At 47.2% G+C, this 12,861-nt stretch overlaps 5 protein-coding genes across 5 annotated transcripts in view; 1 reads left to right on the top strand and 4 right to left on the bottom strand.

The window, feature by feature from the left end:
• Positions 1-345: 345 nt before the first annotated feature.
• PCYB_073920 (hypothetical protein) lies at positions 346-2,590 on the bottom strand (the record flags this gene model as incomplete). Its single annotated transcript, XM_004221789.1, has 2 exons — positions 346-2,075; positions 2,215-2,590. 2 exons carry the CDS (start codon positions 2,588-2,590, stop codon positions 346-348), a joined length of 2,106 nt encoding a protein of 701 aa, XP_004221837.1.
• An 828-nt stretch (positions 2,591-3,418) lies between these two features.
• On the bottom strand, positions 3,419-4,904 carry PCYB_073910 (hypothetical protein; the record flags this gene model as incomplete). Its single annotated transcript, XM_004221788.1, has 3 exons — positions 4,544-4,904; positions 4,281-4,381; positions 3,419-4,081 (listed from the first exon to the last, which is right to left on the bottom strand). Exons 2-3 carry the CDS (start codon positions 4,374-4,376, stop codon positions 3,419-3,421), a joined length of 759 nt encoding a protein of 252 aa, XP_004221836.1. The 5' UTR covers positions 4,377-4,381; positions 4,544-4,904.
• Positions 4,905-7,331: 2,427 nt separating this feature from the next.
• Positions 7,332-8,354, top strand: PCYB_073900 (hypothetical protein; the record flags this gene model as incomplete). Its single annotated transcript, XM_004221787.1, has 3 exons — positions 7,332-7,617; positions 7,732-7,862; positions 8,076-8,354. 3 exons carry the CDS (start codon positions 7,332-7,334, stop codon positions 8,352-8,354), a joined length of 696 nt encoding a protein of 231 aa, XP_004221835.1.
• A 630-nt stretch (positions 8,355-8,984) lies between these two features.
• Positions 8,985-10,508, bottom strand: PCYB_073890 (hypothetical protein; the record flags this gene model as incomplete). Its single annotated transcript, XM_004221786.1, has 4 exons — positions 8,985-9,079; positions 9,300-10,025; positions 10,191-10,269; positions 10,428-10,508. The coding sequence occupies 4 exons, from the start codon at positions 10,506-10,508 to the stop codon at positions 8,985-8,987; spliced, it is 981 nt and encodes a 326-aa protein (XP_004221834.1).
• Positions 10,509-12,396: 1,888 nt separating this feature from the next.
• Positions 12,397-12,861, bottom strand: part of PCYB_073880 (hypothetical protein) — a gene marked incomplete at both ends in the record, with an annotated part of 1,249 nt that continues 784 nt past the window's right edge. Inside the window, one exon of the mRNA XM_004221785.1 lies at positions 12,397-12,806. Within this exon, the coding sequence (XP_004221833.1) occupies positions 12,397-12,806 (410 nt within the window). The remainder of the gene's footprint in view (positions 12,807-12,861) is intronic.

Here is a 12,861-nt window from a genome sequence, read left to right as displayed (position 1 = left end):
CAGAAAAATTCTCTGTTCAGGTGAACGGGGCCGGGTCGGGGCAGCTTCTACTTCCCTCCGTTCGGGGTCGGACTTTTCGCTCGCTTGACACACACACAAAGGTGGCATACAAGGGGAAGCACCGAGCGGGCGCAGCGGCTGGAATCGCGCAGGAGGAAAAAAAAAGGAACCAAAATAATTATGTACACTTCTAATTCAGGGCGCTCTTCGCGCAGCTTCGCATCCTCTCATCCTCGCAACTTCGCAACCTCGCAACATCGCAACATCGCATCTTCGCAACATCGCATCTTCGCAACTTCGCAGCCGCGCAACCTCGCAACTTTGCAATTTATCATTTTCCGCCCTTTATAAGTACGCCGCCCACAAGCTGCACGAGAAGGCCCCCGCCATATCCATATTCTCGTACATTTGCATGTCCAGCAAAGACTGGCCTCCATTAGGGTCCACTTCACAGGTGAGCATTTTACCCTTTTCACGTTCCTCGACTAATTTGTTTGCTTTCCTTCCCACATGTTTGTATGCCAATCCAGGCGATAACTGCGCACTCTTGGGGGCCACTTCATTTGTTGCCACGGTAGCATCGTCATTAATGAGTTCTATCTTGCCATAATCAGAGGAAGGGGACATAGTTGTTTTCCCCCCCTCATGTGAGGAGCCCTCTCTCCTTCCCAGTACGCAATGAATGTGTTCCTTTTGTTTTCCCTCCCCATGGTTTTTGGCTACCTCAAGAAATCGCTCGGTGTTATCCGTCACATCCATTTTTGCCCTCTCCCGTGTACACTCGGACTCATCCGCGGGGGGAGGGAGTTCCTTTTTCATATTCCCCTCACCTTGGGAGAAGTCAAAAAGTTGTTTTTCCTCAAATGGGGTTAAGACATTATCGATCTTCTCTTCTCCTACGCTGCTCGTGTGCCCCTTCGTTTTTTCCTCCCCTGATGGGAACTGCGCATCGGTTTGCCGCCTTTCCCAGGTGCAGTGCGGCGAGGAAGCGACGACGTGCAGAACCTGGGCGTCTGCCTCGTTTGTCAAGTTGGCCTCGTTTGCCAAGTTGGCCCCGTTTGCCCCGCTCGCCCCGTTTGTCAAGTTGGCCTCGTTTGCCCCGCTCGCCCCGTTCGCCGCGCTCACCGGCGCCCCCTCCAACTCGTAACTCCGCAGCACGTCGTCGATGTAGTCCAGCGCTGCCACGTGCACCTCCGCCTCCTGGCTGGAGAAGTACTTTTCATACAAACTTTTTGCATACGTCTGAACGAACTCTTCGCACAAGTTGAGGTAAATTTCGATCTTTTCCTTGTCCCTTCTTATGACGCAGGAGTAGTCCTCCACGTTGCATGGGTAGGGCAGATCAGCCACCACGTCATCCTCATCGCAGTTCACAAATTTCACCTCGACCCTTTTCTTCCCAATCTGCAGCAATATATTCTCACGCGTTACGGACCCCTTAGTGCATATCGAAACTTTGATTTTCTCAGGTAAGCTTATGCACACATTGGGATGTTCTTTTTCTCCCCACAAAGAAGCTGCGTTTATGGACCCTTGGTAGGTGATAAAAAATTGAGTCTTCTTTGTGCGCTCCATCTCCTCCTTGCATTCGCTACCCCTTTTTACCGATTCGCTAAACTGGTCAGTGATCTCTAGCTCGCTATCCTTTGCAGATTCGTGGTGATCCTTCTCCTCCCTGAGATCCTTCTCCCCCTCCTGGTCTTTCCCCACGTGCACCTCCGTCTTCACTTTACTTCCCAACGCAAGTCTCTTCACTTTCGACGGCGTCGTGGTGTCATGCACCTTTTCGAATTTACTCCTCATAATCTCTAACTTCTTCTGCACATCTAGCACAACTGAGTGCCTTAAAAACTCCTTGTTAATACAAATCACAAAAGGCTTTCCTCCTTTACACACCATCCTCTTCGATATTTTAAAATCTCGACTTATCTTCTCTCTGTCTTTTAGTACATTTTTTTCGATATTCATGCACACGTTCTCAAGGAGGTAGTTCAGGATTTCATTGTGCGTCCTCACTGTGTCAACGGTAGAGGGGTTCGTGCAGCAGTCGACGGTGAGGCAGCACTCGCCTTTTCCTGCGGGGGGGAGGGAGCACTACATAGGTTGGCGGCATTACATAGGTTGGCGGCATTACATATGTTAGCGGCACTACACTGGTTAGCAGCACTACACAGGTTGGCACCACTACAGGGAGGGACACCTACCCAGCCTTACCGGTCTTGTCTGGCCTCATCTGCGAAAGGGAGTAGGGGATGCTCAACCTGCCGCGCCCATCGCCCTCAAAGGAGATACAGTGCATCCCCTCATGTGAACAAATATTCAAAAACACCTTCTGCTGTGTCTGATTCGAATACACAATTTTGGTCTTCACACAGAAAGCTACAGTAGGCTCGATAATAATTTGGTTATTCTTGAGTTCCCCATTGAAGTATAATGTGTACAGATAGTCCTCCTTTTCCTTTCGGTATTTTTCATCTGAGACTTCATCAAAATAGTCATCAAATAGTGCTCGGAACTCGTGTTGTCTGAATGCCTTTTGCAGCCGGTCCTTCTCTTCATAAGTAATTCTCAACTCGCCTTCTTCCTTCATGGTTTTTCCCTTGTAACAGGTGCTTTATCAACGAGATGGCAGCAGTGCCTGCTCGGGTGTAACAAACGTGTGGGTGTAATGACCTATATATATAATATATGTATACGCTTGTTTTATTCTCCTTTTTTGGGAGAGTCCGTGTCCCTTTGCATACACTCTCCGCAGCAGTGCGTTTGGAAACTCCTCGGGAGGAAGGAATGACAAGCGGGTAGGCGATTCTACGAAGGGGGTTCTTCTTCCCCGTATGCCTTATGTATGTAGTTCCTTCTCCGCAGCGTCCAGGTGGGCAAATCGGAAAAATGGGCAAATTATTTTCCAAACATGCAATTGCACAAAACTGCTTTCGCTTTCGCTTTCGCTTTCGCTTTTGCGTTTTCCAACTTTTCAGAGTTTGCAAAATGATTCTTTGTTCCCTCTTTGTGCTCCGTCCAGGAAAAAGAAAAAAAAAGAAAAAAAAAAAGTAACACCCTTTCGGGGACGCGGACGTGGACGTCTTTTTAATGCATCTCTCCTCTCCCCACCCCTGATTGGGGCGGAGCATTCCGGGGGTGCGGCTCTACTTGGAAAAACTGATTCTGCCGCGCCCGGTGCGCGTACAACGGGGCCCCGGTACGCAAAAAATAGGGGCAAAAAAAAAAGGAACCGAAAAAATGAACAATCAAGTGCAGCAAAATGGGGCTATACCGACCAAGAGACGCGTGGCCCACAAAAGGAACCCCCCTCTTCCTACTACCGTGCAAAGGATGCCCCCTTTTCCTACTACCGTGTAAAGGAGGCCCCCTCTTCCTACTACCATGCAATGGAACCCCCCTCTTCCTAGCGCCAGCCCTACACACGCAAAGCGTACAGGATGCACTGCAAGTAGTTCTCATCGCGGAGCTCCACGCGCTCCACCCCGTCGCACAAACTTATCATTTTTTCTCCCTCCCCGGGTGACAACCCGACCGAGGCACGACCCTCGCTTATATTATCGCTCAGCCGAATCTTCGTCTCTCTCCGCACAGGGTTCAAAATGAAGTACTTCCCACCACGTGTGTACTTAAAAAGGAGACCCACTTGTTTATTCACGACCATCTCGAAATTTTCGCTATTATTCGTGCAGCTGTAATTATTGTGCCAATTAAAATATGCTAAGTCATTTTTGCTTGCATAGATATACTTTTTCTGATTTATTTTTTTCCTGACTTTTTCACTGTTCACGTCTATGTAGGAGCTGATCTCCGATTGGTTCTTATTAACATAACGGATGAACAGGATGGAACAAATTTTATTTTCTTCACAGAAATGCAGGTGGCAATTTATTGCGTAAAAAAAGTTCATCGTGTGGTCAGTTAGAGAGTTTATGTCGTATTGTTCCACGTCTGCTTTTCTTTCCTCCGCCTTCTTCAAACTCTCCTTTTTTTTTTTTTGGTAAGTGCTGTTGAAGTCTTCACAGCTTAATACTCCTCTGCTTTGAAGTCCCAGTGAGAATATGTCGAACACAAGTTCTTCCTTCGCGGGGGGCCGGGAGAAAGAGATAGCGGTTGGTGTGTGTATAGGGTGGGGAGGAGGACACCATGTGCAGGCCGGCATGGAGCATGCCAAGGGACACAGCCAGTTCGACGGTGCAACCAGTTCGCCCATGCAACCAGTTCTCCCGTGCAACCAGTTCGGCCCTGCAGCTACACCACCGCGCTGCCATTCCACTTACATCCTCGATGTAGAACAAATCCGCGGGGGTGATTTTGCTCTTCACGTATTCTTCGTACGAGCTGAAGGTGAGGATGCAGTCGCCCTGCTCTTCCATCGTCCCTGCGCAATGGGGAGGAGGGGGAAGGAGGAAAAGAAGAACGTCACTCCATCCGCCAGAGCAACATCAGCTGTGACATCATTTGCAAACCATATGAGCCTTTGTGTCTGCACCAAGTTTGGGGGGGGCAAGTAAAACGACAATGCAGCCCTGTGTACACTTACCTATCCATGCGGAAATGAAAGCACCCCCAAGGGGAAAGCAAAACGTATGCTGTCATAAATGATTGGGCATGCGCCTTCCCCACGTCTCTGCCGCTGTGCAAAGTAGCAGCCAATTCGGCTAGGCTAAGACTGAGCAGTCCTCCCTGTCTACACCAAAGTGCGACGCTGCGCAGGTAATTGTATGGCCTCACGCACAGCAGCACAGCCGGACAGCACGCACCACGCGGATGGTTACCCAAAAGGGAATACACACCTCCGAGAGGAACGCGAGTGAACTGAATGAGCCTTTTCACCGTTTCTTAAAATTGTCCAAACCGTTGAGCATTATTTTACCATTTCTCTTTTTCGTGTGCACTGCGCCAATGTGGAAAAAAAAAAAAAAAAAAAAAAAAAAATTTGCACACCAGCTAGCCAAAAAAATTTTTGCAAAAAAAAAAAAAAAAATTGTTTCCTTCCCAATTTATACTAAGCTAATATGAAGTCACACACATAAGTGAACCTATGTTGCTCTTTTTAAAAATGGAAGATGTGTCTTATGGGTGATGGTTCTCTGTTGTGGAGCTTTTTATCGGTGAAGTGGAGCGCGAGCTCGGCTGCCAAACTGCGCAGGTAAGCAAGTCGGGCGAAGTGGAAAACAAAATAAGTAAAGGAAACGCGAAAGAACAAAAGGAGAAAGGCGACTGTAGCAAGACGGGCTACCCAATTGTGTCACACATTTAAGGCCTATCGTGGGGAATCAGAAAGACTTATATGCTTTGTTATTTTTTCTCACTTCCACTGCTTTCTTCGTCCACTGGTCAGTCGCCAGGGGAAGGGGGGGAGAGAAACAAAAGGGGAAAAAACGCAGTTGTTGTTGCTCCTCGAGAAAGAGCGCTGTGGGGAGTAAACCCAACGTGATAATTTTAAAACAAGGGCATTAAAGAGCGGGGGAAAAAAGGCACCCCTGTTCGTTCACGTATGTAATCTCCCCTTCTTTGCCTCAAACACCTTTGGGTGAAAACAACATAAAAAGTTTTTTTTGTTTATTTATTTTTTTTATTTTGCTTACTTTATTTTTTTTATTTTTTTTACTTTATTTTTATTTTATTTTTTTTTTTTATCCTGCTTCTCCCCCAGGGTGTTCCCCTTGTTCGTCACAAAACGGTTGTACAGAAACTGCTCAGACTTTGGGCACTCGCCAAGTTTTGCATTCACCACCTCTGTAACTCCTGTGGCAATGGCCCCTCACTGGGCGGGGGAGGCAACCCATACGAGTTTACACTAAGTAGGCTTTGCTGGAGTCAGACATATAGGCATATGGCCAACGCTGCGCTGTTCCCTCTCTAAGGGGTCACGCGTGCCCAACACAGGGCAACACAACAAAGGACAAAACAACAAAGGAGGACAACACAACACATGCGTGGCGCCCACGTTGCTTCATCATCACCATCGTGGGCTCCTCGACGCACACAAAAGGGGTTACGCATTTTTTCGTGACTTCTCTGGTAAGCGGCGATCTACTGGGGAAAAAAAAAAAATTCTTTTCTCATATTTTTTAAGCAATGAAGGTGTAACTTTTCACTGCCTAGCGGTTGCCCATTTTATTTCCATCCCCCCGGGCATCCCTATGTGTGGCCTGCTGCTAGTGGGAAAAAAAAAATCCCCAGGTGAATTACTATATGGGGTGAAAAAAAAAAATTAGCATCCTGGTTAGCAGTGCGGGAAGACCACAAATGGCAGTTAAGCGCAGTGATGCGAAGTTGCGCGAAGTTATTTGAACTTATCCGATGCACAGGTTGGCGTGGACCGGCGGGAAGGCGCCAAACGCGCTTTCGTCCGTAAACCCGACTAAATGCAGGGCGAAGCAGAAAAAAAAAAGGGAACGCCAGGCGTGACGCAGGGAAAAATAAAATGCTAACCTGTCGGTGAAACATTTCGCAAAAAAAAAGAAAAACAAAAAACAGAAAACAAAAAAACGGATGCCGAATTTTTCGCGTAACCAAGTCGATGAAGCGAAACGTACATCGTGGCCCTCAATTTATTTTACCACAAGGCGAAAAAAATTTAACGCATATAGGAAAAAACAAAAAAAAAAAAGCAACAAGGTAGTAAAAGGAGGGAAGGAATTTTTAAAAAGAACAAATGACGAAGAGTGACAAAAGGTGAAAACGCGAAAAGAGTGACAGTAGTGACAACCGTGACAAGTGTGGCAGAAGAAAGAAGCAGAAGAATAACCAACCAGGCACCAACACACAACACACCATAACATAGCGCAACACACGGACGGGAAGGAGTCACACACCCCGCGCACCACGTTTGCGCTGTACTCAGAGTTGGCCACCAGGAGGAACAACCAACTGCCGCATGCTAACTGAAGCAGCCCATCAGGAGCACTTCGCGCTGGAGGGAAGCAACAGCGGTAAGTAAATTCGTTCGTCGGCGCGCCCCGTTTGTTTACACCCCTTTGTTAGTTCGGCTTCCAACTCGCCTGCCAACTCGCCCGCTAATTTGCTTGCCCGGTTGTTGTCCACACAGGTAGTTGCGCTCAGACAGGACGGAACCCTCGGAGGTGCGAAGGGAGAGGGTATGTCGGCCGTAAATTTCCGTACGCACTTGCAACAGAGCGGAGCCACGGGTCAAAGAGGAGCAACTGCGTAGTGTAAGGGGCACGATCGGCAAGAGAAACGGAAGAAAAAAAAAAATACAATCAAAAAAAAAACAGAAGTGTGAACAAATTGCGACTACGAAGCCACGACGACTCTCCCCCCCATATATCATCCCCCCTTTAAAAAAACATACCGTCAGACTAATGAGATTCACGCACCAATTTAGCAAGCACATCCGTTCATGCATTTATGTCATTTTTCTCCTCGTGTTATGTGCAATAGGAATTAAGCTCCTCAAGTACCTCAAAAAAAAGTACCCCCGATTTTTAAGCAACGACAAAATTGTTAAGCAGTGCACCAAAATAATCGCGCGAAATAATTTCTTCCAGCAAAACCTGCTATACAGGATCATCAAATACAGCATCATCAGTAAGTTGCGGGGGATGTCCTCCCGAGGAAAAGCCAGCTACGGATATGCGACGCGGCGGAGTGATGTGGCGAGATGCACTCGTATAATCCCTTCCGCGTGCACTCGTTTAACCGCCTCCACTTCGCAAACGGAGCAGACTCATGGCGGCGCGTTCCCTCTCCCCCCCCTGACAGGCAAAAGCAACTATGAGGACAAGATCATCCACAGAAAGAATGCCTCCTTCTATTACTTGAAAAGGGCAATCTTCTTTTTACACAACTATAAATTCTTGCACATAAAAAAGAAGCTCAAGTGTCTGTTCATTGTAAGTCCAGCGCGGAAGCTGCGCGTACAGGAGAGGAAAAAGAGAGCACACGGAGGGCAGATAGAGGGTAGACATAGGGCAGAAAGAGGGCAGCGAGAGAAGGGAAATGAAAGAGGCTAGCAACGCACATGCGTGCACATATCTACATGCGCACTCACACATATGCACTCACGTATACACACACGCGTGCACACCCACTTCCACCCCATGCAGCGAAACAACATCACCGACATACGAAACTTGAAACACCTGACGTACAAGAAAGTGATTCAGTTTAAGAAGGACATGAACGTGTGCCTACTGGAGGCCTACAACTCCTTCAGCTATAAAAACAAAAAGGAACTGCTGTACATTTACTTCAAGTTGTACTCGAAGATTTTTTTTTTCTTTCAGAGTGAAAATATTTACTTCTTTCATTTCCTCACCCATGTGTTGTTGGTGTCTTGGGTGTACACGCCGTTAAGTCAGTCGTTGCATGGAGAGGGTGCCTAGTCTTGCTAGGGTGGCTAGTATTGCTAGTACTGCTAGGGTGGTAAACTGGGAAAGATGGGGGGGGGGGAACGGGGAGACACTCGGAGTGGCTCGCAGCTGGACAGGTCTACCGCAAATTGGCGTAGCGTTGGGCGACGCGTCGATTTGGCCTCCAGCTGTTTCAGCCCACGTGCTCACCCCCTAATCCTAATGCAGCATTCTGGTCGCTTAAATACTGCCACCTGTGCGCTCTTCCCTTTTAGCATTTTTGAATCGTTGCGCGGTTGAGCGGTGAGGCGGCAACTTGGCTATGCGACGAGGTGTCTCAGTTTTGGTTTAGCGATGCGCTCCCAGCAATTTTGTACCTAGCTGCGATTCGTGGGGAGAAAAAAGCACGCACATCCGTACGCACGTGTGTGTGTGTGTGTGTGTATACATATATATATGCATATGTATGTGCATATGTATATATGTACCCCCTTGGTATTCAGCCGGGGGATTTTTTTTTAAGTGTGGAAATAATTTTTTGTTTTTCCCTTTTTTACGTGTAACAGTAAAAAGCGTTCGTTTTTTTTAAGGCCCAGTGTGTTTGGCCCGGACTCGAACCCCCTGCTTCGATGCTCATTTTTTTTTTCCCCTTTTTTTTCTCACCTACGAACTCAACGTCTTCATAATTAAATCAATGAATTTGATGGCCGACGCGATGAGATACGTATTTGGGAAATTCTTAATTGCGTAGAAGTCGCCTGCGAGGGGGGGATTGGAAGGGGTTGGAAGGGGTTGGAAGGGGTCGCGCTGGTTAGGTGGCAGCTACACTGCCTAGCGTAGCGAGCAGCTTCACTTCTTGGAGGCGCACACGCCACGCGCGCGCTTGTCGATTAGTGATTGTTGATTGGTGATTATTGATTGGTGATTGCTGTTTGCTGTTTGCTGCTTTCTGCTCGCTGCTTTCTGCTCGCTGCTCACCCGTGTCCTCAAACCCGACGAGCAAAAAGACCTGTAGCATCTCCTCGTACACTTGGATCTTTTCGAGGAACACCTTATTCTCCTTTTTAATTTTCTGAAATTTCTTCTCCAAAATATTATCCTTGATGTTGGCGAAGTAAGTTTTCAAAATGGCTAGCGAGCTAAGTAACTCCTTTTTGTTGTCCTTGTGTTTATTTTTTAAGTTGTTTAACAAAATAGCAATTTCTTCACGCTTTTCATTTTCTGTCAAATCTTTGATACTCTTTTTTTCACTCTGTACTTGGTATGCGATGCCAAACTTGGCTTCATATTCCTTCCTTAACAATTCAAGCTGTTTTTCTTTTTCCTTTTTATGTTCATTTTTTTCTTTCTCCAAATCTTGAATGTATTTTTTTCTTTCGAATTCTTCCATTTGTTCTCTTCTTTTTTGCATTTCTTTGGCCATAGAAATTCTGTTTTTTTCTTTTTGTATTTCTTCTTCTTTTTCCTTGATCATTTTTTTTTCTCTGATTTTTTTTTGTAGTTCCAATGCCTTCTTCTGTGCTTCTTCTGGCGTCATTTTGGCTTTGACTTCACCCTTCTCCGCGGTGGTTGTTGTGTGTGAAGGGTTCTTTCCTCCGTCTTTGTCGTTTAAACGTTCAGAAGGAGAGGCCGCATCTCCACTGTCTCCCTCTCCGTCACCTCCATTCTGTTCGCTCTGCTCGATCCAGTTCAGCACTTCGTCAACTGTGGGACGTGGGGGAAAAACTCACCATGTGGGGTGCGCGTCTGTGAAGCATGACCGCATCGTGAGTACATCCTGCGCGCACCGTGTAGTCAGCATGCCAACGGTTCGCGACCCGCGTGCGACACATTCGGATTGGTGCCGCTCCGCCCCCCTCCGTAACTTACTCGTTTTCGCGCCGCTCTTCTTGATAACCCTCACGCTGATTTCCTTGGAGTAGCCGAACTCGATCATCTTCTCCACCAGCTGCGAAGAAGGAACAAAGCAGCATTCGACATGCCATTGTGAGTTGATATAGTTGCCTCCTTCTGGGAGCTGTCTCACCGTGCACATTACCCTCTTTTGTACAATGGCACAATGGAAGTTAAACGAAACCACAAAATGTACAGCACGGGGGTCAATACCCGTATGAGGAGACAACAAGACACTTCGCTCTCACATTTGGGGATACTCAGTTCAGCATGTACCTTATTCTCTTCTTCCATTTTTCGTTTGCTTTGTTTCTTTTACTCATCAATTGGGTGGGGAATGTCACTCTTCAAGTGAGTGAGTGAGTGAGTGATTTTTTTTTTTTTTTTTTTCTTTTATATGAAACCTTGTGAACTACTTCAAGTGTTTCCTCTCCTTGGGAAGTTCTTCACTTAGGTATTTCCTCACCATGGAACAGTTCCTTCCTCTTCTTCGTCTTCTTTGTGTGCCTCCCCCCCTTTTGGGGTGAATTCCTTTGCCTCTCGCTTAACGGTTGGATTACAGATTGGGGGGATGACCACCTACTGTGTACTCTGGAGCGTCGAAAAAAAAGGCTTTCTCCTCGCACGTGTATGCTGTTTACATACGTTAACCCGCTCGTACTAATGCAAACTCCTCACGTTAGTTTACCTCCCTTTGGAAAACTAAATGACCAGTTAAGCAGCGCTGCCAAGTTATTTTCTCAGATCGAAATGTTCGTACGCACGATGGTAAAAGGGAGAAAAGGAAGAAACGGGAGAAAAAGAAGAAAAAGGAGAAAAGGAAGAAAAAGGAGAAAAAGGAGAAGAAAAAAAAAAAAAATCCTTTGGATGACTCGCTCTTTGGGAGCCGGTGGGGAGTGGGGACAGTCCTTCCAAATTATCTAGCAGAGGCAGCAACCCTACACGCGCGTGTAAATACGTACACCCGTGCATACAAGCATACGGCCCTGTGTCAACCGTCGTGCATGCCCGTGTAAACCTTACAAGCGGGAAAAAAAAAACGCACCCCAAGAGGAACCTCTACTGCAAGAAAAAGTAACCCACAAGGAAGCCTTTTCTCCTACTTGTTTTGTGAAACCCCTTTTAGAAACTCTCTTTATTCCGACCCACCCAGCAACCTCGCCAGTTTACCCCCCGCGGCGGTGCAGTCCTTTGCCCGGGGAAACGGAACAGGCCATATCTACCTATACATGCGCTTAACTTGTGCACCGATTTACGTTGTGCTCTTCATGCCAGTGCACCCACAACCCAACGTAGCATAAAGAGCCAGAGTGTGACATACTCTTCGTAAAGCGGAGTATAACTTACAGTGGGGTAGACTAGCCCACCTAGCTTTTGCCTCACGAAGCTCAAGCCCAAGTGACTTCACGCCATTTCCACCCAAACGGGTGTGATGTGTGCACAAGGAAGAGCCAACCGAAAGGCCCCCTTGGAGATGAACTCACATTTGTTGGAGCCAGAGCAGCTGAGTTAAAGCGTGCAGGTTTGCGCGTCTGTTAGTTTGCACGTCTGTTAGTTTGCGCGTCTGTTAGTTTGCACGTCTGTTAGTTTGAGCGTCTGTTAGTATGCACATATATATATAATTGTCCCACTTCGCGTGGAGCGTGCGAAGGAGGGGAAAAAAAAAGCAAAAAGGCGAAAAGGCAAAAAGGCGAAAAGGCGAAAAGGTGAAATGGCAAAAAGGCGAAAAGGCAAAAAGGCGAAAAGGCAAAAAGGTGAAATGGCGAAAAAGAAACGGGGACGCCCCGCCGTTTTGCAGCTGCGCATATGCCGCCTTTGCATGTATGCACATTCGTGCTCAGCATTGGCACAGGAGAGAACAGCTAAATGGTCATTAACAGAACCGCGGGGGGTTGGGGAAGGTTACCTGCTAGTACGGCAACGCAAGGGCAGAGGGGTGTACCAAAACCCGCTTGAGTCCCCATCCCCCTTGTGCAACTCTGTTAAGCGTGCACAATGAACCAAGCTAATTGGCACACATGTGCACATCGCAGGGCCGCCATTTGTGAGGATCCAAGTGGAGGGGGGCCCCCCACAACATTTCTCTTTCGCTCACTGTGTGCTTCCTATTTGCTCTCTATTCGCTCACTGTGTGCTTCCTATTTGCTCTCTATTCGCTCACTGTGTGCCTCCTATTCGCTCCCTATGCGCTCTCTGTTCCGCCACCTATTCGCTCCGGCTGTACACTATTCTCCTGAGGTTCCACAATTTCAAACATGTGCTTCAACTTTTTGATGATGGAATAAAAGTCATTTATTACTTCTTCCGGAATGTTGGGAACGAAAGAGAGGTTAATAAAAATATTTGAAGGTCCATCTTTACTTGGAGGGGATCCATCGTTAATGTTGAGATTTACACACCTGTTGTCACCACGCTTGATATACTCCTCTTTTTCGTTGTATGTGACCTTAATGTCGTATCCCTGATTATTCTCCCCTTGTACATCTTTACATTTTTCTTCTCCTGGGAGGGTAATACATGATTTGGGGGAGAAGAATCTTATAAACGCACCTTCAGTTTGTTCGTCCAGCTTCTTTATTGTGTGTGCTCCTCCTTCAGAGGGGGGGGGAACCGCTCCTCCAGCTTCGCCATAGTGTTCGTCGTACAT

This window comes from Plasmodium cynomolgi, chromosome 7 (genome assembly GCF_000321355.1).
Source record: "Plasmodium cynomolgi strain B DNA, chromosome 7, whole genome shotgun sequence".
Lineage (NCBI taxonomy): Eukaryota > Apicomplexa > Aconoidasida > Haemosporida > Plasmodiidae > Plasmodium > Plasmodium cynomolgi.
The sequence above is the reverse complement of the archived record's forward strand: the minus strand, read 5'-3'. Positions and strand labels throughout refer to the sequence as shown.